This window comes from Antennarius striatus, chromosome 22 (genome assembly GCF_040054535.1).
Source record: "Antennarius striatus isolate MH-2024 chromosome 22, ASM4005453v1, whole genome shotgun sequence".
In the NCBI taxonomy this organism is placed as follows: Eukaryota; Metazoa; Chordata; class Actinopteri; order Lophiiformes; family Antennariidae; genus Antennarius; species Antennarius striatus.
In genome coordinates this window covers 13372699-13398345 of record NC_090797.1, presented here as the reverse complement: position 1 = coordinate 13398345, position 25647 = coordinate 13372699, and the positions used below count along the sequence as shown (strand labels likewise).

The 25647-nt window shown below is 39.9% G+C and overlaps 1 protein-coding gene across 4 annotated transcripts in view; it reads right to left on the bottom strand.

The window, feature by feature from the left end:
• Window positions 1-8734: 8734 nt before the first annotated feature.
• scube1 (signal peptide, CUB domain, EGF-like 1) overlaps window positions 8735-25647 on the bottom strand; it is a 96948-nt gene continuing 80035 nt past the window's right edge. For 2 of the 4 annotated variants that reach the window (XM_068307479.1, XM_068307481.1), the window contains 14 exons: window positions 23700-23816; window positions 22094-22216; window positions 21892-22011; window positions 20000-20098; window positions 19439-19555; window positions 19135-19296; window positions 18048-18251; window positions 17809-17970; window positions 17396-17563; window positions 14660-14821; window positions 14371-14568; window positions 13676-13828; window positions 13470-13549; window positions 8735-13373 (listed from right to left, as the gene is read on the bottom strand). In XM_068307479.1, coding sequence (XP_068163580.1) covers window positions 13221-13373; window positions 13470-13549; window positions 13676-13828; window positions 14371-14568; window positions 14660-14821; window positions 17396-17563; window positions 17809-17970; window positions 18048-18251; window positions 19135-19296; window positions 19439-19555; window positions 20000-20098; window positions 21892-22011; window positions 22094-22216; window positions 23700-23816 — 2018 coding nt within the window. In that variant the 3' untranslated portion in view covers window positions 8735-13220. The remainder of the gene's footprint in view (window positions 13374-13469; window positions 13550-13675; window positions 13829-14370; window positions 14569-14659; window positions 14822-17395; window positions 17564-17808; window positions 17971-18047; window positions 18252-19134; window positions 19297-19438; window positions 19556-19999; window positions 20099-21891; window positions 22012-22093; window positions 22217-23699; window positions 23817-25647) is intronic. The other 2 variants (XM_068307480.1, XM_068307482.1) reach the window with 1 other exon arrangement.

The following is a 25647-nucleotide window of genomic DNA, read 5'->3' as shown; positions in this document are numbered from 1 at the left end:
TCTCATCACTCAGAGCTCAGTGGGTTGGGGTAAGCTCACAATTGTTGCAGTGAATTTCAAAAGCCATTCCAAAAGCAGATATGTTGTTCCGTTTGCTGACGACTCCATACTTGTTACAGACTTGGATTCAGACTTTCCTGAGCTCCTGAAGTATGAGCATACTGATTTATATCAACACCATTCTTGCTGAAGAAAAGGCCGTAAATTCTTGTCAAGATGCTAGCCTCGGTCACATGACTACCTTCTTAAAAGGGCCAATTTGACCAGTAACAATGACTCCTGTATTATTTTGTGTCATTTTATTTTGTTGTATTTGTCCGCCACACATTAAAGGCTGGTCCGTGAAACCAACCCTTGGACTAACTAGTTGGTGATCACAGCTATAGACCATTTTGTCGAAGATCTCTTTTAATATTTTCTGCCGGTGTGGTAACCTGCTAATATTGTAAAGGTAGCCAATCAGAGAGTGGGACTCCACTCCATATTTTAATTATAGTGTATTATTTTTTCAAAAAGCCTGACACTTGATGGTGTATAATTATTACAGTACAGCACTGAAAGTTATCTGCCCGCCATACCTTCTACTATATTATTACCATATTATTACTATATATATTACTATATTACTACACCGAGACCCTGTAGTCCTCCTAACAGTACATGGGTGGTCTATGCCGTTGTGCCATAACCATCATGACAGAAGCCGATCCTGGCGACAGTCTCCTCCAAGAAAACTTCCCCTGATGTTTGTGACTCAAGTTAACAATGTTTCCCTCCAGACCAGGAGGACAGAATTTTATAATTAAATTTATAACAATGGCTGCAGTGTTTGGATGGTCTTCATTTTCCATTGGAAACCAAAAAAAAAAAATCTGATTAATTGTGCAATTTTTGTCCTGTAGTGAACACTGGTGGTCCAGCCTGGGTGGAACCTGCTGCTCTTTGAATGTTCCCTCAGGACAGCAGGTGTAAGAACAACTTATGAACTAATAAAGTGTCAACATTTTTCCATGAAACCAGACTTTTAATAAATTAAAAGTAAAACGTCAATAAAATGCTGACAAATGTTATAACATTAAGATATTTAACACAAGATAAAAAAGGTGCTTTTTTGTACACACACACACACACACACACACACACACACACACACACACACACACACACACACACACACACACACATACTAAATATATCCTGCTGCGATCACGAAATATATTTTGTATTATATTTTTAAAATATATTTATGTTGGGATTGAATATATGACTTATTATATATGATTTGATGATAATAAAGATATATAGGTTTATTCTGTACATAACATGATCAAATCTACAGATTATGAATTGTTGTACATCAATTCTGTAATAAACAATATTATTCTGATCATCCGCGATCATTAAGAATCGCACAACCAATCAGTGCTGGATCTCTTGTTCGTGATAGTCTCACCACTGTCCGACTTTCACCAGAGGTGAGACGAACAAAAGCACCAGAGTCATTAAAAGTGCACAAAAGAAGTTTGTGTTTAGTCTTCGTCTCTCTTGGAATGTAGCAAAATGCAATGATGTGCATCACTTAAATAAATCAAAGATGTATGAGTGCGGACTATTTGCTAAATTCAAAGAATGTGTTTAAATATAGGTTAAACTGCATTGTCCATTGAAGTTTTATTTTTTCAGACATGTCTGTTTTTGGACTGTTTGGGTTTATGATAAATGAAACATGTATTATAAAATAGAATATATTAATATTACCTTTCATATCTACTATTTATGACTCATTGTGTTTCATCCATAGCTCAGTTAATAGTCCGTTACTTATCGGAGTGGTGGTTTTCTCCAGATGTGGTCACTGGAATGAAGAAAGTGAGGCAGAGCCACAAGATTTTCCTCACTGAGAGATTTTCCAGCAAGTCAATTATTCAATAAATAATGATTATGCAATCCAACAGTGTGACTAGTATATATTATACAGTTTATATTTTATGATCATATTTTGCTGCTTCCTCACCTCCATCACCTGTTATTATGTATTCTAATTAAATAATAATAATCTTCCTCCTGTGCTTTTTGTACTTGATTTGTATAATTGGTATTTAAAAAATAAAACTTTATGTGTGATAGCTCATGTCTTGATTAAGCGTCTTACTGGATAAATTTGCAGGAGGCTATAATAATAAAGGATTACTCACGCATACAGATCAGAAAGGAGATGTTCCACCAAATCACTTTACTGTTCTATCTTTTTTGTAGTCTCAGTAGTGTTACACACGAAAATGTTGGAGACGAGAAGAGAGGAGAAGAGAAGAGAAGAGAAGAGAAGAGAAGAGAAGAGAAGAGAAGAGAAGAGAAGAGAAGAGAAGAGAAGAGAAGAGAAGAGAAGAGAAGAGAAGAGAGCTGTCCAGACTTTGATCATATTCTTTCATTTATTTTCCTATTTAAATCTTTCCTTGTTTTCGACTACATTCCGACACAGAAAATTAAAGTTCATCTCCCTGTGGTGTGTAGAGTTGTGTTCTGTAAAATTAATATCTATGTGGGGAATACAATTATGTAAATATGAACCAAATAAACCTTGATAAAGAACTGGTATTTCACATCCCATTTTCAATTACAGTACACATATTCCTTCACACACAATTTAGTTCAATTAGCGGGCTCCCATGCACAAATCTTTAACAGAGATTCAATTCTTCTAGCTGGATTATTAAAGTGTTTCTGTGAACATTCAGCCTCACACACATTTGGCAGAAGTTTCGCATCACATTCTACAGTCCGCTTAGTGAAACTGAACTCCAATGAAACTTTTCAGGTCTGCCCGAGCGTCTGAGCCCCTGTGCGCCTCTCTCCGGTGCGCCTCTCTCCAGTGCGCCTCTCCGGTGCGCCTCTCTCCGGTGCGCCTCTCTCCGGTGCGCCTCTCTCCGGTGCGCCTCTCTCAGGTGCGCCTCTCTCCGGTGCGCCTCTCTCCGGTGCGCCTCTCCGGTGCGCCTCTCTCCGGTGCGCCTCTCACCCGGAGACTCCCCCCTCTTGAATGTGCTGCTCTAGAAATCTGATCTAACATGAAAGCGTTCCTGTAAACCCTAGTGGTTATGTTTGGAGACGTGAGCGCACGCCTTTTTTTGAAAATCCACACCGGTATAGGAAGATCTCGGAGTTCCCCTTCACATTATAATAAAACATCAGATGAAGGTCCAGAGGTGGTGTGAAGCACCACGGGTTCACCACGTTGTGTGTGTGTGTGTTCTGTGATGCTGCGGTGGAGCATGCATACAAAAAACAAAAAAAAAAGAAAAAGCAAAAAGCCTTGTCTGCATAAACGCAGCCGAGGCGAAGAGGGGTGGACCTACCGGCTCCCGTGGTCAGCGGCGGCGAGGCTTCAGTCCGCGGAGACGGGATGATGTCTGAGCTGTGCGAGAGACGCGCTGGTCAGCTTGAATGCGCACCCCGTGGAGCACCGCTGGAGAGATCTGTCCCCCCTCCCTCCTCCATCTCTCTCTCGCTCTCCCTCTCTCTCTCTTACACACACACACACACACACACACACACACACACACACACACACACACACACACATACACCCCCCCCTCTCGGATCAGCCTTACTCCGGTATTCCCGGTGATCTGTGCGCGACGCAGCAACAGAAACCGTGGCAGCGTCCGAGACCCCCGCTGGGGCCCCTGCTCGGGTCCTTGTCCTTCATTTATCCATTATCGTCCAACTCCAAACACTCTTTCACATGTAGCCTGTCCTACTGATCATATTAATTGTCTTTCTCTTATCCAACAAGCTGATGAAAGGCTGTGACAGAGGGGTCAAATATTGATCTGTTGATGGATGGATTCAGATCGACTGGGTCTGTGGAATCTGTTAAAAACAAACAATACTGACTGAGTGTACGCTACATACGACCATTAACACCTATATAACATACTGATCAGGTTTCCTGGACTCATATAATATACTATCCATACATGGTAAAAATGTAAGAAAGGAAAAAGGCAAAAGAAACAAACACAGAAATGAAAACAGGAGAAGAGAAGAGAAGAGAAGAGAAGAGAAGAGAAGAGAAGAGAAGAGAAGAGAAGAGAAGAGAAGAGAAGAGAAGAGAAGAGAAGAGAAGAGAAGTCCTCTCCCATTTAAGTTATGCTTTATGTCCTTGTTTTCTGTTGCATGTTGACACAGACATTGAAAGTGCAGTATCTGTGTTATGAGCAATGTGCAGAGCCGTGGCGCTGTTAAACTACATTCTGTGTGGAAAAATACATTTAAATAAAGAACATGAGACAAATAAGATCAAACAAGAAACAAACAACATATTTCACTGCCCAATTTCCATTTAAATTCTGCTGCCTTCTGCCTTATATCTTTAAATCCTCCCGGGAACAGGGGCAGACCGGCTGCCTGTTGGGTGGGGAAACAAATGGAAAAGGACCCAACATGCAGAAAGTAGTGATACATTTATGTGGAAATAGTTACGACCCTCCTTCATCATTAAAATTATTATATTATGTTACTCCGCAGCTATAAATACTAGATATCTGTAGTTATAACATTCAGACACTATTAGCTATTCAACTTTTTATAGGTGAGTGAAGGATTAGTCATTTTTAACATATTGTGGAGACTAGATTGAGCAGATTGAAGATAGGAAGACTTGACCTCTACACTTGGTGACTTTTGTGGTTATTAATTTGAATTATTTTTGAAGAATTAGTATTGTCTTTAATGAGGATTATTAATCTCAATGTCAATTAGCCATTGTACAATACCATTTGGTGAGATCATTGCCACAATGACCAAATTGAAATATTTAGCAACCTTGCTTTTACTGACAAACTCTCAGATGACTGACGAAGACAGTAAAGAATACCAACCAGGGAAAGTTTAAAAGCTTAAAAATTAATTATGAGAATTGCTGCTGGAATAAACTTGTTTCATCTCTTTTCTAACTTTGTCTGTATAATATCCCTGAAGGGACTGTCAGTTCAATTTGATTAGACACTCTACATATTAGATGCACCTTTTTAAAAAAAAAAAAATCACTAAATCCACCATTCAGCTACTAAAAATTCAAAAATGCAACGACTCTAACTCTGTCTTGTAGCTTCACACACATTGATACCTTTACTTTCTGGCTGTCAGATCATGAATCTGCCTCTTCCCTCTTATTTTATGACGCTGAACCCAAAGTGTATTTCCCTTAATCCCTGTTAGGCAAACATTTACTGGATGTTAGTCTTGGTAAAAAATAAATAAATAAATAAATAAATAAATAAATAAAAATTAGCACAAGACATTATGAGATTCGATTAAAGCACCTTCTTTCTTTTTTTTTTACCTTGATGTCACTACCTGTCCTGTTCTGTGGTTCTTTGGATGGCAAAGCCATCAGCCACAAAGCTGTTGTGGTTGATGACTAAAGTGATATGGGAAGAGGAAGTAACCCTTCAAATGGCTTCACACAAAGATGGAAAGTGTATTATATATCATTAACTTAAATTAACATACTGCACTGAGTAATTGGTGTGCAAGTTTATACCTGCACTCATCAAATTAATGTTATGTTTCATTTTCAATTAATTCAACATCAGTGTATTTTATAAAAATCCTGTAGGGGTAAAACTAAAGAAGCACTGCCAGTAAACTGGACTTGAAGTATCAAAAGTAATTGTTCTGTGGATAAGTGATGAATTAATCAGACTGCAGCCATATCAGATTCATAATTATTCTGTTAAAAAAAGATGACTATACACAGATAGCGGATATTCAAAAGCAGGTATTCTAATGATAGATTACAGTTGATCAGTTAATGGCCAAATAACACAGGATTTGGTTCTTCTTTTTCACATCTGAACATTCATGTTGATCAAACGTAGGATCAGCTTTGAGAGAAACCTGTTTGTTTTTTTGTGGTATTTACGAAGAAATATCAGATTTGTGCCACGTAAAGACAAAAAAAAAACAGAGTCAGTTCAATCCTTTAATTTTCCTGCTTCTTTAAAAGCAACAAGCCCTTAAATCAAAAAATGGAGAAAATCAAAGTAGTAGTTACCTAAACTGAGCATCTGACATAAAGTAGTCAATAAATAAGTTTGGAGGTGATAAAACTACGGTAATCATAAAATCTTTGGCATGATGGATCATTTCTCTTGTTTTCCCTTAAAAACAGCAACTGACCAATGATTTATTTAATCATTTATTTATTTAGTTTTTTTTGCTGAAGTCTGATCCTCGGTACTTTCAAATAAGAAACAATGATTACAATGAAAGTGATAATATTAATATTAGCTGTTCAACAGACATCTTTATGGTCAGATCTCTTTGTGCGTCGCCTTTGCTTTGATGGACAAACGGATTAATTAAATATATTTTCCTGATCTGATTGTTCAATCTTTTCAGTTGACTGGAACGAAAAGAAAAATTATCAATCAGACATGAGAAAGGCATGATCGAGTCACTGCATTTTATTATTACCCGATTATTCTCAGGTAATTGGACTGGGATTTAGGCGGTAATGAACTAAACAAATAGATTTCAGTCTGAAATGCAAATACACATTTGTAATGAGTGTGCCTGAAGCTAGAGACAGAATTTCGTCTCAAGTTGGGATGAGTCCGCCATCTGCTGGAGATATGTGGTCCAAAGCTCAATGACTGGAGCCACCAGTGTGGAGATGAGAAGGGTTGGAATGTCAGAGGACAGATAGCTCTTCTAGGATTTACAAAAATTTAAAAAAAAAATGATGTGGGACCTCAATGCACCTTCTCTTCATCAAGAAGACCTGGAAAGACGGGTCCGGGTCAACCCTGAAGGTCTCCACAGCATCCCTGTGTACATAATGATGTGTGTGGTGCAGCAAGACCTCCAGCGTCTCAAACATGAACAAAGTATGGATTTATTTTCTCCAAAGAGGAAATGAGAAGTCTGCAGGTCTCCAGAAGCACGACCTAAACGGTAATACATGTGGTGGTCCAGATCATGTGACTGGGGAGGGGGTTGTTTTGCTGTGCAGTGTCACATTTTTGTTCAGTCTTTCCCTTTATATCCAGTGAACTTTCAGCAAACATACTGATGGAGGAAAAGCAACGCGACAGCAAAGGGAGAGTAATCTGAACATCTGGCACAGTCACATTCGCCTCTAGATGTTGGCTGCTGATTGGACATCCCGGAAAGATCATGTCAGAAATATCAGATCTGCCTGTCAAATATGATCAACGAGCAACAGCAAAGCCGCTGACAAATTGCAGTAATATTCTAAACAGGCTGTAACTCAATGAACAAAAGAATATCAGAGTTGGGAAAGCTCTGACATCTGTGTAAACACACTGATCATTCTGGCATACATGTCTTCATTCTACTGCTCTGCATCTCTAAAACAGCTGATTCTGTTTTTAGAGTTTAATGCGGGCTCTTTCAAAAACCTTAGAATATTGTAGGACTCAGTTAATGTTTTCACCAGGAACCACAACATATTATTTGAATTCTATGTAAATCATCACTCTCCAAACTGGAAAATGTATTAAAAAAAAGTGATTCTAACCTGAATGCCTCACTTCATTCTAATTACACTCAACAGCTGGACCTGCAGATGAAAGTCATTTACAAAGAGATCATTTCTCTTCTTCAGCAATGCTCTGAATTTCTGATGCATAGGACAAGACAACACTATGATTTCCATGGCTCTAGACCTATTCACCTATTCATTGTGCTAGTGAACAACTTGCAGACATCCTATCCATTAGAATCCCAACAGAGGGAAATAACCACTGACCCAAAAAGATTAATGACCCATTTGAAACATTTTACTCTGACTTGTACAGATCAGAATTACATTTTGCTAAAACAAAATAGTATGATATATAGTTTACTCGCGAACAATCTTAGAAGAATTTCGTGACCTTTCAGGTTTCAAGATAAATTGGCCAAAATATGTATTTTTATCTCTACATGAAGCTGCCAACGCTGCCTGTCTCCCTGCAGACATAATCCAGATTACAAACTTCGGTTTTACGTTCAGATACAATAAGATTTTACAAGATCTAAACAGATGATCAAGTCTGCCCAGTGCTTCGTTACTGAAGCACAAACCAATAATTAAAATGTCAGTACTGCTTTTACGCCCCCTAGTGGTTATACTCAAATCAACTAACTAACTTGCTCTCGTTCCAGGATTTGAATGACTGTTATGATCTACCAGCCACCTCATTCCTTTTCTATTTACAGCCCTTCAGGCCAATGAAATCCACATGCAAAAAGAATCATTTTATGAAGCCAATTCAGGAAGACAGGGAGTAAGATGAAGCAGTACAAAGGTTATCCAGAATCGCTGGAGGACTCAGGGAGTCCTAGACACAAATAGTGTTGGAAAAATCAGTGAATATGCATTAAAAAAAAAAAAAAAAAAGGTTGATATCCTGACAGGTTATCTCCTGGTCAATCTCCTTCTAAGTAGGACTAAAAGAAAATCCTTCCGGTGAGGATAAGTGTTGGTGGTGTATCATCCAGATCTATTGCTCTGATTGTGTTGCATGAAGATAACAGCAATTATCAGCAGTGTCAGCTTAATTTTCCGGAAGCGTACTTCAGGCCGGGTCTTTGTAGCGGCGCATGGAGCCACATCTGAGGGAAGATGAGCAGATAGATGGATCATAAAGACTGTCTGCGCTGGTTTCACAGGCAACAGGAAGAACACACACACACACACACACACACACACAGGAGACACCAGGAGTCTGTTTTCTGCTACTGTTTTATTGAATTTGTTCAGTAATGGAGTTTCATGGACCAAACAATGGCACAACACTGCGTTACAGCTTCTCTCTTTGGGCACAACTAACAAAAACGATGAAATGATTAATCTTCAAATTGAACTTAAGTACATACATACACAGTCTCTGACATTCAGCACAACAAGCCACCACACACACACACATGTGCACACACACACACACACACACACACACACATACACACGCACACACACACACAAACACACACATTCTGCACATGCAACCACAATAGAATACATTTTCAGGAAAAAAAAGAAAATACAGTCAATTGTAAATTTTTGCATTTCATTGACTGACACTCGTATTGAACAGTTCCCACCTCATACAGGAAGTAAGTAGCCCCTGTCTGTGTGGCAGCAATTTGGAAAGGCCTGGAAAAATACATCATGACTGTTTATTCTGGGAATTTATCCAGTGACTGACACCTGGGTTAAAGTATTTATTTCAGCCGGGTAATTTTTAGCCAAACTATTTCATTTCTTATTTTGAAAGAAATCCCAGAGCAACCAGCAGCTCAGTGCCGTGCAGAACCACATTACCATTTATAACAGATGTTGAGCCAAGTAAAAGCTTCTGATTTATTTCCTACATTCCAGCCCAAATAGATTCATTTTAGAGCGGGACCTTGAAAAACACGATGACGCCTTTACTCCGTCTCACAGTTATCCTGTTAGCGGTTTCAAATTTGTTTGTTTTGTCCGTGCTACGTTTCAGGAATATATCAGCATTCTACATTTGAAAGATGATGAAAAGTGTTTGACTGATGAGACTTTTTGTTCTAATATTAGGTCCAGTCGTATTACAAGGTACGTCAGCTCAGTTTTTGTGAAATAAATAGTTGAGATCCTCTCTGATCATGCTAATCTTTAGAGAGGATATCATTTAAGGTGTTGTATGGTCATTTATTAACCTGTGATGATGTCACAGATGACCTGACCTACATTTAAGACTTCTCTATGTGGATCTGGGTTTAGATTATTTATTTTTTTCATCTTGGAAAAGAAACTTTTGTCGCCTTCATATGAAAGGAGGTGTGGTAGTGATGGTGTGGGTGAACCAAGCCAAGGAGGGGAAAACACATTTAAATTTGAGTAATTCCGAATTTACACATATTTCAACCAAATAAATGTTCACTGGGTTGGATTGTTGATCTGGAAGAAAAAGGTTCACTAAATTCTGATTATTTTTTCTGTAAATGAAAACTAGAGGATCTACCGGTCTGAAATCATGAATGTGGAATAGGTAAGAAAATCAACATATCAGCATCTATAAAGTTTTTGTACAGTAATAACAAACTGGTACAACATTAGTGAGGTCAAACATGCTGGTGACTCTTTCCTATTGTTAAGAGAAGCTGATGTGCAGCTGTCTTCAGCCACATATTTACTGCACAGATATGTATGCATTATCGATTGTTTATTTCTACACATGAGGAAGATTTCACTGAATTTAACTGAAACCAGGCTGGAAAGTAAGAAACTTGAAAACCTAGATGTGGTAAAATATGAGGAATTTTTACACATTTCACAGCAAAAATGACCCAAAAATGATAAGTCAGTCATTATCATGTCAGAAAGTAACAAGTTTTAGTACTAAATGTCTTGTAGTTTCTCTTCAAATATTGTAGTTCTGCTAAACAGCTGAAGAAGACGGGCAATGAAGGAGACCATACAGTGACTCCATATAACAAATATGACATAATCCAAGAAGCACAAGAACCAGAGGCCCAGAAATCCAAAACAGGTCTGTTTACACATCTCAACTTGAAATTTCCAGCAATCTGTACATCGTACCTGGATTTTCATTTTTGGGTGAATTGTTCCATTAATAACCTTAAACATGCAAAACCTTCAGTTTGATGCTTTTATCTGTAGTCATTCAGGGCATCGATTAGCTCTAGATTAGCACTGACGCTATCATGTCTTCCCAACACTCACGTCACATGGTACACGTTTTCAACTCCATTCACTTTGTGCAGATGAAGAGTCCAAATTCAATATGTGTTGCAGGATTTCATAGATATGTTAGTACCACTGGGAGACACAAAACATTTAGTTAGTCTATAAAAGTATAGCATACACACTACACCTCCTATTTAATGTGAAGAGACTGCATGTGGATGAATGTACTGTAGTTTGTTTAGAAACAGGTTTATATTGTAGTAGTAGTATGTATGTTTGTGTGTATAACGTCATCACGTATGTATGTGTGTATAATGCCATCATACCAGAAGCCTCTAACGTGATGCTTCTTCTCTCTGGCAGCTATAAGACATGTTTGCAGGACGAAGTAAAGACTGGAAGTGAAACACAAACTATAGTGGTGGTGAAAGCTTTTTTCTCTGTGCGCATCAGTTTATAGTCTCCTCTTTCTAGTTGCTGAGTTTGGCTGTTTCCTCTCGGTCTGGATGAAGCTACTGAACTGTGAGATTTTGTCTTTCTCTCTCACTGCCGCCATACATGGCACATTTCAACACAACACACACACACACACACAAAAAGGAAACAAATACGTAATGTAGAACTTTTCTCCTACAGTTTCAAAAATAAAATTCAAGTGCAATTAAAGTTCCAATATTAGTTACATCACATACATTTCTCTCTAAAGTAACACGCTGTTACTTGCAGGTAGTTTATCTCACCTAGCTATATATCTTTTATTATTATTAAAACCATTACAATATAGGCTTTTTGATTCGCTCCATTTAATTTTTCCCTGTGTTCCAATGGATAAAATACCCACAGGAATGGTTTACATCTCCCCAATTTACATCTATTTTCAAATCAAATCAAAGTTTACATGTTAAAATGTGCTTTAAGTGCACCAATGTCTTTCTAGTGTCTATCTTGTGCACATTTGGGACCAAAATAAATTCTAATCAGGATACATCCATGTACACCGTGTGGCCAATGCATCTTCACACCATATATGTCCACACAAACACATGCATTCTACACATATGTATGTGCGTCACAACTAAAACGTCTGTAATGTGGGCTTCTGTCAGTTCTAATAGGTTCAGTATAAATATTACAAAAACAAGACAGCAACACGGAAAACAAAGCAGAGCAAAACAAAGGAAGAGATGAGGGGAAGGAAGAAGATCGGGTTTGACCGACTCATTAGTTTGTTCATACTGGCCATTTAATAATAGCTGAATATGTATGATTTATAATATTTGATTGTTAAAGAAAAGCTGGAATTTGGTTGCGGGCTGTTTTTGTCGAGAGTTAGCCAACAAGATTATGCTCCTCTCATCAGTGTCTTTTCCATTAAGGGTAAATTTAGATCATTAACTTTTGATTCAGATTGAAGATCTCTTTGATATCGCACCAAAAATGAACCCCAGGAGCCTCTCGGGGTAACATGTGGATCTGTTGTTTATCTTAGAGACATAAGAGTGGCATCATTCTTCTCACTAAATTCGAAAAACATATTTCCAAAATGTTGAACCTTTCCTATAATGCATTGTTTTAGTGGATATTAGATTGTGAGCCCATGTCAAAGTCATCAACCAATGGTGTGCCCTGTAGTTCAGAGACTGGAATGGGAGCCAACATCTGTAATGTCCCTTTTTGTGTGAGGTTGGAGCCCTTATACAATTTCCTCCGGGATTAATAAAGTATCTATCTTCGTTGCTTTTCTCTGTCAATGTCTGTAATCTTTCTGTTCAGTCAAGTTTGATAAAGGAATATTGTACCGATGGTGCCCATGGTTGTCTTCCTTTAGAGGCTCCCCAGGTCCAACTAGGGGAAGATGCTAGGGAAATTGAAATATTCTACTCAGTATGCTCTTTCAAGTCCCAATAAGAGATACACAAGTGGATTCTTAAACATCGGTACACACCAGTGGTGCATTGACAATCAGGACTCATTAGCCAATTAAAACAGAGCGAGCATAACTCTCACCTGGTAGTAAAATTCATCTTAGATAAAGGACGTGGAGGTCTGCTGTCTGTTTTTCTTTTATAGTTAAATATTTTGGTGCTAAGCATTAGATCATTACAACCAAATTTGCCAACCATTGCACCTAAATTTGACGAGGCATAAATTTTATTATACCAAACTGAGAAACACTCCAGACTTGTTTGGTATAAAACGGTCAATATATACACACAATATAGATATCAGTTATATTCTGCTCTACTAGAAAAAAATATCACTACTGGCCTTCAAAAAAACCCAAATCAGTCAAACCTCATACAAAATGTTGAACAAACTAGGGGGAAGGATATCAGTTAATCGGCATACATAACAGGTGAATGGGATCGAAGATGAGGAAAGGCATCATGTGACACATACAGGAAATGAAGATGTTAGTTGTAAAAATTGATACAATATGATATTGACCCAGGATGGGGAAGGAGCAAATAGGAGATGGGATGTTGCTGGATTTGGAATGATGCTGGGGGTGGTGCAGCTGTCCGTTCTATTTGTAGGGCCGCAGGAACCTGGTGACTTTGGAACGAAGCAGCTTGATGAAGGAGCGAGGGAACATCTCTTTGGACTCCTGTGCTGTGTACCTGAAGTAATTCTGGGGGTGGGCCAGCACATCAAACAGGGCTTTTATCAGCTTCTTATCCTGTAGGGAGAACACAGTTTCAGTATCAGTAAACAATATTCTTTTACAACTAAAGACAACCACCACAAGATTTGTATGTTATGTCTCCTTCACTACCTTGAGAATCTCTTGGTGGTTCTCAGAGGCGTAGAGCCGACCATCTCTCACTATGTCCTCTATCAGCTGTTGGTAATCCTCTGCAAAACAGGACAGTTAAATGTTATGTGCGTAATACCAAAGGTGACGATGGATGAAGCAATGAATCATTTGTTTCACTAGTAAAATTTGAATTAACAGACAGTGTGAAGCTGAAGCTGACTCACCATCATAGGTGACGTATGGAACCTGGAAGCCTTTACCACTGTTGCCCTCATTGGACTTAAACTGAATCCAGAGCTTGCGTGAACGAGAGGTGAAGGCAATGGGCCGTTCGTAGGTCTGACACGTTTCATAGGTGGTAATGGAGGTGGGAAGGGCTGGAGGCAAAAAACATATGTTAGCGTACTCCACAACTAACATACGAATACAAGAACTTGTACTTCATTTCTCTGGTCGGAGAAAGTAGGTGATAAAATTGTTCTTTCTCCCTGGGGAAAGAAATTAGGCAAACAAAAATGCATTCGTAGATCTTCCATCTTATCAAGAAGGCAGAAATTTACAAAAATTACTGGTGTTGTGAGCATTGCACTGGTTGCAGCCAATCACTGAGTGAAGATTATTAGACTTTGCAGCAGAAGGAAAAAAAGTTGCTCTGGTTTTGCACCTGAAGAGATGAGTTTGACATCTTTGACATTTGGAGCATCATTCTCACATCATGTGTGGCATGAAACAGGGAAACACACACCTCTTCTTGTGTATATTATGGATTGTTTTATTTTTCATGTGGTATATAATGTTTGCATTGATCTGCGGTTACTTTAAATATGAGCGTCACCTGTAAACCAGTGACTTTGTTAACGCAGGGACCTTAACTAGGTCTCATCAGCCCTGATCTGGTGATGCATTAATGTCTTCTTACCACTCTTCCTCATGACCAGCACATCTCCACACTCATCCTCTATAGGGAGGAAGATCTCTGGCACCACAATGAGAATCCGCCTTTTGTGTGGGGGGTTGATGGTCCACACGCAGTCGACATTGGATGGGTAATCCCCAGGGTAATTGGGAGACTCGATGTATCCTGTGTATTCTCCCAGTTCACCACCACATAACTGATCTGAGTGTACGATAACAAGATAACTCCTGAGGCGAGCTCATTATCAGTCACCCTGCTCTAGTAGAGATAGATAACTGTAGCAGTAGGTTACTTTTGCAGTGGGAGACATTGGTGGCTCCGTCGAAGTCGGTGGTGGTGTTCCCTGGGCAGGTGATGCAGTAGTTCTGGCCAAACTCTGACTGGTAGGTTCCTGCTGGGCAGCGGATGCAGCGGTGGGTGCTGGAGTTGTAGTAATGTCCTGGAGCGCAGTGTACTGAGAGGAAACAGGAAGGAACGCCATAAACACACTAACAGCACAATACACACCACAGCTGTGACATCATTCACGCCTACATTACAGATAAACACAGCTCTAATCCCTGTGAAGACGACTTTATCATCTGCTTGTGCTTCTTGCACATCTGCCCACGACTTTATGATGGCATTAACAATAAAAGCGCTAACAAATGGGTGGTGTTACTGCTAATGCCACCGTTAACAAAACCAGTGTTGATGTGCAAATTACAGCAGTTATAGCAAGAAATCCACAACATGTAAAAACAACATTAAATAGGGACACACACTATTTCATTAAATTAATTATTCATCAAACATCCACATTTCTTTGTGCGCATTAAATGTTTAGGTTCATTCATTCTGTAAAGTAACAGACTCAATTGTAGTTTTTTATTCTATATTTGATTGGAAATTAATAGGTGTAAATAAATGTAATTTAGAATTATAATCTAGTTGAAATGTTTTTTTGTCTGATTCCTCCATCCAGAAAAATCAGGAGTAATCCCTCCTGCCTACAGTTGTGTTCTCCATACCAGCATTCAAACAGGGCTGTGAACTGTACTGTAATTTAGAATATATATGGTTACTGATTGGATTGCAAGACTTATACTGAGGAAAGCTTAACCTTAAATCAATTCGTAGATATTTTTTGCTCTGAGAATGAAACTGAGTAAAACATAAATTAAGTAGAACTTGAAAATACTTCATACTAAATAAAATTTAACTTGAGAATGCAAAAAAAGCTGACAGACCAGGAACTCCATCAAATGTGGCCAAACTCCTACAAATGTCTTCAAAACACAAATTTGATACACTCACAAAGTATATCTAGAAGCTAAATAGTTTAGCAGCTGCAGCTAACATTAACACGTCTATAGAGAGGACTTTTTTTAAGCAGCTACCTGGACGAGTTGTTGTTGGACATAACCAGCATTTTCTCACTGACTTTTATGATGTTAACTGAGCAATTTTGGTACTGTTAGTCAAAATACTTCAAATCCTCCACCTTGTTGATCTCTTCTCCCTGTAACCTCACTCTTCCACTTGGGTCCCTCTCATTCACACACGTGTACTCTGTCTTACTGCGGCTAACCTTCATTCCTCTCCTTTCCAGGACAAACCTCCACCTCTCTAGCTTCTCCTCCACCTGTTCCCTGCTCTCACTACAGATCACAATGTCATCTGCAAACATCTTAGTCCATGGAGATTCCTGTCTAACCTGGTCTGTCAGCCTGTCCATCACCATAGCAACAAGAATGGGCTCAGAGCTGATCCCTGATGCAGTCCCACCTCCACCTTGAACTCCTCTGTCACACCTACACACACCTCACCACTGTCTTACAGTCCTCATACATGTCCTGCACCGCTCTAACATACTTCTCTGCCACTCCAGACTTCCTCATACAATACCACAGTTCCTCTATGGGAACCCTGTCATCAGCTTTCTCCAGATCTACAAAAACACAATGCAGCTCCCTCTGGCCTTCTCTGTACTTCTCTATCAACATCCTCAAAGCAAATACTGCATCTGTGGTACTCTTTTTTGGCATGAAAACATACTGCTGCTCACAAATGTTCACTTCTGCCCTTAGTCTAGCTTCCACTACTCTTTCCCATAACTTCATTGTATGGCTCATCAGCTTTATTCCTCTGTAGTTGCCACAACTCTGCACATCTCCCTTGTTCTTAAAAATGGGCACCAGCACACTTCTCCTCCACTCCTCAGGCATCTTCTCACTATCCTTCCAAACCTCTACAGGTATATCATCAGGACCGACTGCCTTTCCTCTTCAATGCCCTCCTCACTAATCTTTGCTACATCCTGGTCCACAACAGTCACCTCTTCTAGTCTTTGTTCTCTCTCATTTTCCACGTTCATCAACTCTTCAAAGTACTCTTTCCATCTTCCCATCACACTACTGGCACCTGTCAATAGACTTCTATCCCTATCCTTAATCACCCTAACCTGCTGCATGACCTTCCCATCTCTGTCTCTCTGTCTTGCCAACCTCTATAGATCAGTCTCTCCCTCCTTACTGTCCAACCTAGCATACAAGTCATCATAAGCTCCTTGTTTGGCCTTTGCTACCTCTACCTTCACCTTACGCTGCATCTCCCTGTACTCCTGTCTACTCTCCTCAGTCCTCTCAGTGTCCCACTTCTTCTTAGCTAACCTCTTTCTCTGTATACACTCCTGTACCTCCTCATTCCACCACCAAGTCTCCTTATCTACTTTCCTTCCTGATGACACACCAAGTACTCTCCTACCTGTCTCCCTGATCACATTAGCTGTTAGTCAGCACCTAATTACTAATATACTATTACCGGTATTAGTTCAAAAGTGAATGGTGCCCAAACTAGGTAAAACACTAATACAAGGTAGGTGCAAGCATCAGGATACAATTGCAAAATCAATGCAAATGTATGTCAGTTGGTGCAGGACGGTCCTGTGTGAGGCCAGTTGACAGGCGTGGACGAACGGGGTGTGAAATTAATCACCAGCAAACATAAAGCGACACAAACTACCTGACACACAGATGCGAATGCTCACCTTTGGCCTCACAGTCCCTGAAGGAAACCGAACCCTCATATTTTGTCATGAGTCCTCCTCCGCAGGGGAAGCACAGGACACGGCCTGGTTCTGGCTGGTAGGAGCCCATTGGACAGAGATGGCATGGACGGAAGCCATCAGCTGAAAAATGGCCTGCTGGACATTGACCTAAAGGAAGGAAAGAAGAAATCTAGTTTTCCATTGAGTTTCTTTCATCCCTTACATGTTTTAGAATGCGGTGCTTCTTTCACATTTTTTTGGGAAAAATGTGAACAAGCCCCAATGTGTTTGTTCTTTCTTGCAGATGTGGTTTGCATTAATGCCCACTAGGTGGTACCAAACACAACAATGTACAATAACGTGTTCAGTACTGTTGACCTGTTCAGCGATGTAATGTTGAAATGGTGAATTACCTCCACACTGAGAGACATTCTTGGCTCCGACAATGCTTTGTCCTTCGGTGCTAGGACACGGCTCACAGGACAGCTGACCCACAGTGTCCTGGAATGTCCCAGGAGGACACTGGACACAATGCTCCTGCTCCCCACTGTAGAACGTCCCCACACCACAGCTCACTGAGGACAATGAGAAGATTAAGCACTGCTTCCTGTAGTTCTACTCGTCTCCTTCCGTCAACACCGCCCTAACTTACCACACTTCCCGTCTTTGAGGACTTGTCCCGTGCTGCAGGCTTCAGCGCCTTCTGGCGCCCGAGAGGGCTTCTGGGCCACCTCGTACTCGGTTCCAGAGAACTGAATGTAGAACTGCTGTTTGTTGATGGACTTCCTGAGCGTCCGCATGGCACTCTGCAGCTTCTGCTTCATCTTCTCCCGAACACAATCCACGTTACACACGTCTGCCGATAGAAACCAAACCCCAATGAAACGACTGATCGATACTTTTCATTCTGAATGTTCTAAAATAAATTTCAATTTTTTTCTTGGTTTGTTCAGATCAGACATCCATGAGATTCTAACCACAGACACACACACTTTGCACAGATAATAACTGATTCTTTGACACAACACCGATTCAGTTAAAATAGTCTGCCATATTCCAAAGACTGATAGATGAGGGTTTTTTTAACCATTTGTGGGTGCTTCCTGACCTGTTATATGACCTGCCTCTGCACAAGATATCATCTTCCAGTGCAGAGAAAAGGTGTAGCTAAACTTCTCAAAATCTGACACAAACAACACTTGCTATACATGTAACACCCACAACACAAAAAGCCAAGGCTGTCCAAGACCACCCGGTTCACCCAGAGGAAACACCTGACCAAACACAACAGAATAAATGATATGTGTGGTACAGATGAAGGCTTTGTCCTCTGCAGCAAATGTTAGCACAACTGCAGCCAGTCCTGCACTTATTCATGTAGACCTGAATCCTCCTTAACCAACATTAATAACTCCATCCCCAACACCGTCATGTAATTCATTGGCTGCTTTGAAGATAGGAATGAAGTTAGCTGAGCATTTTTACAAGGGTCAGCCAACTCACAGCTACAAACCACAGCCAGATAATGTAATATATAACACTGAAATTTACGGTCGGTTATTAATAATCCCACATGACAGTTACTTTCATTTCCATTGATTCTATGCTGGTATTAGTTTCTTCTTTGAGTCCAGTTATCCAAACAGCATACATAGAACACTCTCCACAGCGTCTTTCAGCTCCGTTCTTCGATTCACTCCAATAAATGCTCCAAGTGGAGGTAGGAGAACTGCCCCCACCTGAGGCTTCTTCCTCCTTCATCTCCATCTCAAACTCCGCTGTGATGTGGGAAACCTCCTTGGAAGGAGATTTACGCCCTCGTCGGCGTTTCTTTGATGAGTCACACTTGAGGTTGACAAAAGTCACTTGGCAGTCATCCGTGCAGGGGAAGTGGCCTCCTTCTTAACGAATGAGAAGGAGGAGACAGAGAAAGATGAAGATCATGAAAATACAGAAGGAGTTTATATTGACTTACCTTATAAATGTGCAAAGATTTGCATTAAATCTACAGTCGTGATATTGACCCTTTGTAGTTTGACTGACCTTGCAGGTTTTGCTTTGAAGAATCTCTGTGCTTCTCCTTGTTCCGGGGCCTCAGGTGACATTTGGCATCTTTAATCTTAAACCTGGCCTTCTGTTTGATGGGTGGAGCCAATGTGTCTTCATTGATAAACAGGAAGAAAACAGTTCATCAATGCATAATCATGTACTAATAGCAGGCTTTTAAAGTGAACATTTAACAAATAACCAACTATATAAACTTTTATCTCTTCTTTGCCCATTTTACCAGGATTCCACTTCGTATTGTTAACATCCCTCTAAAATTTCTGGACCATTTGCTGCACAGTAAATCAGAAGAGAATTGTTTGTTGCTTTTCTATGAAGATGCAGAAATGTTTTATTCACTAGAACAACAGCAGAGCGATTATATGCATTTCATGTGAACGGATAACTAAATGTTCAATTTAGAATAAACTGTTCCTTTAATTATAGGCCATATGTCTCCACATCCACCATGAAAAACCGCATCCATGTGTAAAAGACTATTACAACATAATTATGTGAGATAAAGCTGAAGTCTGTCTTGGTGCTGGGGTGTCGTACCGATGCAGGCGGGCAGGACTGTGGTGGCGTTTCTCTTCTGAGGAGTTTTACCAGTCTGGACAGGAACTCCACAGCTCAGTGTGTAGCTGTTCTCTGAGTCTAACGGACACACACACACACACACACACACACACACACACACACACACACACACACACACACACACACACACACACACACACATTAGATTAGAGACAGGATGACTGAGTGTAGGGAGTCGGGCTGCTTCTTTTATTCTTTTTTTGTGAACTTGACTCTGAGACGGGGTCACTGTGTATCAACAAACCTCTGATCGGTGACGTGTGTGTGTGTGTGTGCGTGTGTGTGTCTGTATTGAGTCGTGTGCGTGTGTGTTACCAAATTTATGGCACCGTTCTGAGAACACATGACCTTATGATTCTCCTGCTTTAAGAAATGAGAGGGAGAGCCTGAGGAAACTCTGAACCAATGATGAGAACTGAAAGCCCTAATGAAAGATCTATGGACCTGCTTCATTCTATCTTTATGAACACATACTCCCAAGGACACATTTCAACTAAGAAATGAAGGATGAAGCCTTCAGAGGTCATAAAAGTGTGATGATTAAACAAGAGCCTGGGATGTATTCAACCACAGGAATTTACATGTCTCCCTCCCCTTAGAATTAAGACACACTCCAAAAAGACAGAAAAACAAATATTTCACTTCATGCCTGAAAGCTATCCATCACCCTCACACTACGTCTGCCAAGTTAAACTGAGTGAGGGCCACATCGGGGAAAAAGTGGCTTGATGAAAGAATGTAATCGATTTACAGATGTGTTAAGTGCTATTGCAGGAGGAGAGGCTGGGGTGCCAGCCAAAGTGCTGGGAGGGGTGAAGCCAAGAAAACACATCAGTCTGAGTGGAGAGCACCCTGAGGAGTCAACAAATACAGCAACAAAGAGCAAGAGCTCCTTCATCAAGAGTCAACAGTGTGGAGAGAACAGATGGTGCACGGAGGTGTAATGAAAGGCTGACGCCATGAGAGGGCAGCAACGAGTGGAGCATGAACTGTGACTGGAGGAGGATGGACTCAGACTGTCATCGTTTCACATGTAGGAGGAAAGTAAAATGTATATATTTTTTAACTAATTCCACAAAGAAAGGCTTAAGTCATCCTCACAGCGTCCCCATCCTGATCTCAAAATAAAGGCAACAAAATATGAAATAAGAAACGAGAAAGCAAAACAATCATCCAAAGTACAAATCATTATTTTCTGTGACCTGTCACAGTCACCTTGTAAAGATATATATATATATATATATATATATATATATATATATATATATATATATATATATATATATATATATATATATATGCTGTAACTGTTTATTAAAATAGAAAGACACTACAAATTAACATGTTTAACCCTTTACAGACAAATGTATCATATCTGAAACACTTGTCTTTAAGGACTTTGACTTCTAACCTCATAAGTTTGATTATTTTTTTCCTGAAAGAGCTCATGCATGCAATCTGCATTTCACATGCAAAAATATTGTGGATTTAACAAAAAAATAGAAATTAAAGGTCACATATGCACATTTATGTAAAAAAAAAAATGCCAGAAAGCTTCATGAAATTTTCTCAAGAAACTGCAAATAAAGTACAAGTAGTAGAAGGTGCACCGCTACAGCTTGGTTGCTGTGTGTATAAAGTTTCATAACTAATTTCATAACTAATTCATAACAGCAGATGAATAAAGGAACGGGAGGACGGATGTATGATCTACGTATGTAGAGATCGAGAAGTCCAGGAGAACAGATCTTAAGGGTGACAATGTCAGGTAGAAACGACACGTCTTCATAATTCAGCAGAGCAGCGGCATGTGTGTGTGTGTGTGTGAGTATGTGTGTTTGTGTGTGTACCTGCAAGGAAGAGGGCATTAGAGGGGCAGGAAAGTGAACACACTTCTGCCCCTCCATTCTTGGTGCAGGTCAGCTGTGCTCGAGGCGCTGGCTTCCCATTGGGCAGACACTTCACCACCTCTGAGGAACACACAGAGTCACATCACCATGGCAACCACTTAGACACACACACACGTGCACACACACACACACAGGTGCTTACCGATGCAGTCTTTTTTGTTCCAGTGGAGTTTCTGCCCCGGTGGACACACACACTCGTAGCTGCCTTGTGTGTTGATGCAGCCGTGTTCACAGCTCCCGTTGCTGATGCTGCATTCATCAATGTCTGAGACACAAGCATAGACGGCGGCAAAAGTTTACTTTTCAGCGCACAAGAACAAACTAGAAAAGGAGATGAAGGGAAGAACAGAAGGAATCTACATGACAGGAACGTTTGATACAGGAGACAAAAACACAGGGGGTCTAAAGAAACATTTACATCACTGACACATGAGAAAATGTGCTCCAATGACAAGTTTATTGGATATAATATCACTCTTTCTTATGTTCATGCTGATTTAGCTATATTATTATTTAAAAGGATGCTATTAGTCTTGCTGTTGGATTGCATAAACTGTGATGAGTTGATCTTTAACCGTTTCCAACATAGAGCTGTAATTATTTCGTGTAGAATAACCTTATGTTAAATTAAGTATTTTCTCTTGGTCCTTGGTACTTTACATGATTATTTCATCATCAGTGTCTTCATTTATTTCAAGTATTTCAACTGACTTATCAATATAAACCCATACTGAATTGTATGGCTTCAAAACATTCATAAAAAGTTGAAATAGGTTGAAATTTATCGAAGCATTCATGAACAAATTACACAATTTGTTTTCAGTTTTCAAAGTGGAATTCTGTCCTCTTCTTACCATATTGCATACTGTAAACAGGATACAGCATGCTATATACCACAGCTGATGAAGCGTTAGACGATGAACGAATGAGTTCTGCATTTTCAATAATATGTGATTATTACAAATTAATTTTCAGCTTACAAACAATTGAAATTTACATTTTAATATCATCTCGTCTTCAGCCGCTTCTTCCGCATTATGGGTCAAGTGGGTTGCTAGGGGCTAATAATATGATATTGTATGTTTTTATTCGTACTAATTGTACAGTAAAATTATAGTATGTGCTTGTAATGGTTTTTAGTGATTTTACGATTCCAGTATTCGTGGCAGACGGATGTAGGGTGGAGTAAAGTTTGGGATTTATTTTGAAAATGACATATAATTGAGAATGACGTAACTCAATATAATGTAAGCTGAGGTCTACCTCTATAGGTACAGTGAATGTATTCATTTCGTCAGTAGTCAAAGTTCTCTGTTGTGGTATTTATGGCTTCATTATACGCCACAACTTTTTAATATATAACAGGTCTGGTAAAGATCTCCTGCTTCAGTCGTATATAACCAGGCTGAGTGAATCACATGTATGCCTGATGAAGTGTGATGGACGTGAGCATGAATTCAGGATTCTTTCCTGAACACCGACAATAAAGCCAGAATGATCCCACTGCAGTCAGAACGTGGTGCAGAAAGGGTTGGGGGGAATCATATCAGACACATCTAGGTGTGTGTCATCTGTAGCAGCCCTCTGCACTTGTTCACATGTTCACTAACCCCTCACCTTCACACTCTGCAAAAGCCTTTCCCTTGCAGACACACACACCCACACACACACAGCGCTTGTGTTAGAGAGCCGGTGCGAGGCCTGTTTGCCGTCCGCATGTTTCTCTAATGCCCCTGGTGGACTCTCACCTCCACAGTGAGTCAGGCCATACAGTATGTACCCCTTGTTGCACAAGCACTCGAAGCTGCCGGGGTAGTTGATGCAGGTGTGGTCGCAGGTTCTCTCAAAGGAGCACTCATCAATGTCTGAGGGAGACCAAAAAGACACAAGGATGATGAGACATACTGTCAGTGAACCAACGGTACGGAGTAAGACATGGAGATGCACCATTCCTGTTCATTCCTTCACCTCAGGAACTAGCTATTATTTCTGAGGGCCACATCTAGTCTCTGTTGGTTAGCTGTAGTGACCAACGCACGTTGGAGTGTGTGAACACACAGAAGGTGTGACTTCTGACTTACACTCCCTTAAAAGAACAATAGATGTCAAAAGGGCCAGAAGCTTAACATAAAAAAAAACCCTGTAATATGATAGAAGACTGAGTCCATTTTACTGTCTGTACACTCACTTAGTGTGATGAAGTAAAACCACACAACACCCACCTTTTTCCTGAAAAAGAAGTAAAATTTTGCTCATAAAGTGATACAAAGAGAGTGTCCTGACTTAGGATACTATAGAAATGCTTTTACTAATTTCTAAAATGTACAAAAATGAAATTTTAATAATACTTTTATATCACATAAGACGACTTAGCAGATTCTCATTTCCCACTGATTTGGTGTCAAACTCTGACCATCGGTCTGTTTTCACCAGGCTGAGATAAAAGACTATAAGAGGCACAGAGATTAACCCTACATCAGATCTGTCCAGGAGGTTTTATTTAATCCCGCTAACAAACAAATCAGCAAACCAACAAACAAACAACACAGATGAAAACAAACAACCGTGGCAGGATAAATTGAAATCCCAGTGATGTAACTGCCTTGAAGCTGATGTCAACCATTCTGGATGCATTATGGGTAAAGTTATTACACTATTAGGCTTGATCAAATTGTCAACCAAATTATGTACATTTTCTTTATGCTTTCAGCAACTTCTTCTATCATGGAGGTCAGCACCTCTCTTTGGAAATCTTTTTGGTGACAACATGAACGTGAGGTTTTAGTGAAGTATGAATCCAAACTGAATCAAATATTTTCAAATGGACGGACGGACAGACGGACGGAGGGACGCTAGATAGTGGTCTGAATGAATCAGCCATTCCAGCTCTTAATTTCCCTTGGGGGATCAGACCAGTACATATAATTAAAATTTTTAAAAAAGAAAGAAAAATTATATATTTTTTGGAGATTGGTGTAAAAGTTTTTCTTAGCTGCAGAAAGGTGCATGTAGTTTTGACATCGGTGCACCATGACCAGAGAAAACAGAAATAGAACCTTTCTAAATGTTCCTCCACCTGCTCCATGCTTTCACTGTAGATCACAATGTCATCTGCAAACATGATTTGGAGCAATGCAATTTATTGGAATTTAAGTTATAAAACACTGTCATGATATTCTGTTGATTTCAGGCTAGTGACAATCCAGCCTAATCCCACGCACATAGACTCAGTAACGAACCCGTCCAGTCCTGTTAAAGTCAGCCATCTCAAGTTTTGTTCCGGGAAAGGTCAGAGGGATGAGCTGTTTTCTAATGTTGTGACATCAATGACTCATGTTTGGATGTAAACCACGTACCAAAGTGGCCATCCTATTTATCACAGCGGACATTATAGTAAACAAATACATGAATTCCATATTAAACTGGGACAAGAGCTCATTCTAATATCCACAAAAGTTCCACTGGCCTGAGGTTCATCTGGCTCGCGTTCAGCATTACGTCAACGTCTTGTGCGAGCATGAGTGTGCACGCCGGTATGCTCGTGTATTTACCTATACGTGTCCGGCAAATACCAAATATTATTAGCCTATCAGGAATGTAGTCAAGCATTTCAAGCTTACCTGGTTTATTTCAGGCTGTTCTTGAGTTTTAAGGGCTTTACAGGGGCTAAAAATATATCATGTTATAATGGAGGAA